This window comes from Gavialis gangeticus, unplaced genomic scaffold, assembly GCF_001723915.1.
Source record: "Gavialis gangeticus isolate Ggan-Ray unplaced genomic scaffold, GavGan_comp1, whole genome shotgun sequence".
In the NCBI taxonomy this organism is placed as follows: domain Eukaryota; kingdom Metazoa; phylum Chordata; order Crocodylia; family Gavialidae; genus Gavialis; species Gavialis gangeticus.
This window is the reverse complement of record NW_017729019.1, coordinates 9,612,640-9,614,182: the sequence shown is the minus strand read 5'-3', so window position 1 is coordinate 9,614,182 and position 1,543 is coordinate 9,612,640. Positions and strand designations below refer to the sequence as shown.

Genomic DNA, 1,543 nt, shown 5'->3' with positions numbered 1-1,543 from the left:
TTTTGTCTTTTGTGACCATGTCTAATATTTTTTTTTTAATGGAAAGAGAGCAAATGCCCATTCTAATGGGGAAGGGAATATTTCTAACTTCACCTGCTCTGCAGTTACAGTTCCTCTGTCAGTGCCTCAAATGCATCATTTCCCCAGCATACCTTCTCCAGCATGACTCAGTCCCTACATCACATGAACCATGGAAAATTCTTCAAAGCTCTCACTAATATGAAGGTCCCTAAGAGCTCAACTTTGGCAGAATTCTTAAATTTGTGCATTTTCCCCAAACCTAACCTTTTTGGCTTAAACGAGCAGAGGAGGAAGATTGCAGACGGACATATCACCTGTCTTTCGACACTCCGGGGCAGGCCCACTCCACTCTCCATTTTTCTTATCCTTTGTTGTGCAGTAAATAAGGTCCTTTCCAATGAGCGTGTATCCCTTGTCACACTTGTAAGTCACAGCTGACCCATAAACGAAGTCACTTGTGAATGTGTCGCTGTAGCTCCCGTGAGGGATATCTGGAGGTGGAAGACAAGGAATATCTAGAGAGACAGAGAGGATTGTTTTAAAATCAACACTAGCAAAGCAGCTGCTTCAGTTGCCAGTTGTGCACCAATGTTTTGCAAGCTACAAAACTGGCACTTCCCAAAAGGACACCCGTCACACACACATACATATACACCCCAGAAACTGGACCCAGGAAAAAGAGTCTTTACAAAAGCTTCCATTTTAATGAGCAGATGAACATTTTTATTGTTGAACTATTCCCCATCAGTGGTAGTGGTGAACTACTTACTTTGACAAATGGGTACGTCACCACTCCATCTAACAGTCTTGCCAGAAATCTCACATCGCCTTTGATCCTTTCCAATCAATCGGTACCTAGAGTTAGACAGGAGGGTTATTAGCTGGTTTCAGCTCATACAGCTTAACTCCTAACTTTTCAGCCCCAAGAGGTGGTCACCAATACTCCTATTTTTAAGCTACAATTCAAAAGGCCAAGATTTCTCACCGGCTCAGACTTCTCCAACAGCCCGTCCTTGGCACAGAATCCTACGGAGGCCCAATGCACTGGTATTCTTGGATCTAAGGACTTAAGTCTCCATCCTGCACCCACAACTCCAGTCCTCCTCCCAATATCAGCTGCATTTTCCCTCAACACTCAAGCAGAACTGACAATTGTGAAACACCACTATATATATACAGTGGTGTTTCACTTTAATCACAGAAAAGTGTGGATTTGGGGTTATTTTTTTTAATCCAAAAATTGGGGATTATTTTTTATCGGAGAAAACCAGGATCCCTGGAGATCAGGCCAGCACTACTCCATTGACCCCCTGCTTTTCACATCTGCTGCTGTGACATGATTCCCTTTTGCTGTCCTGCAATCAGTTTGGGAAGTAAGAAATGATCACCAGATCATTAGATGCAGGGGTAGCAGTGGACATAGTCTTCCTGGACTTCCGGAAGGCTTTTTACACTGTCTCTCACATCATTCTCATTAAGAAAATGGGAAGCTGTGGCGTAGACACCCACACAGTCAAATGGG

General features: G+C 43.6%; 1 protein-coding gene across 1 annotated transcript in view; it reads right to left on the bottom strand.

Moving 5' to 3' along the window:
• LOC109295096 (complement component receptor 1-like protein) overlaps positions 1-1,543 on the bottom strand; it is an 18,005-nt gene that overhangs the window by 10,661 nt on the left and 5,801 nt on the right. Inside the window, exons 3-4 of the mRNA XM_019513749.1 lie at positions 791-876; positions 336-536 (exon numbers count right to left, since the gene is read on the bottom strand). Of these exons, the coding sequence (XP_019369294.1) occupies positions 336-536; positions 791-876 (287 nt within the window). The remainder of the gene's footprint in view (positions 1-335; positions 537-790; positions 877-1,543) is intronic.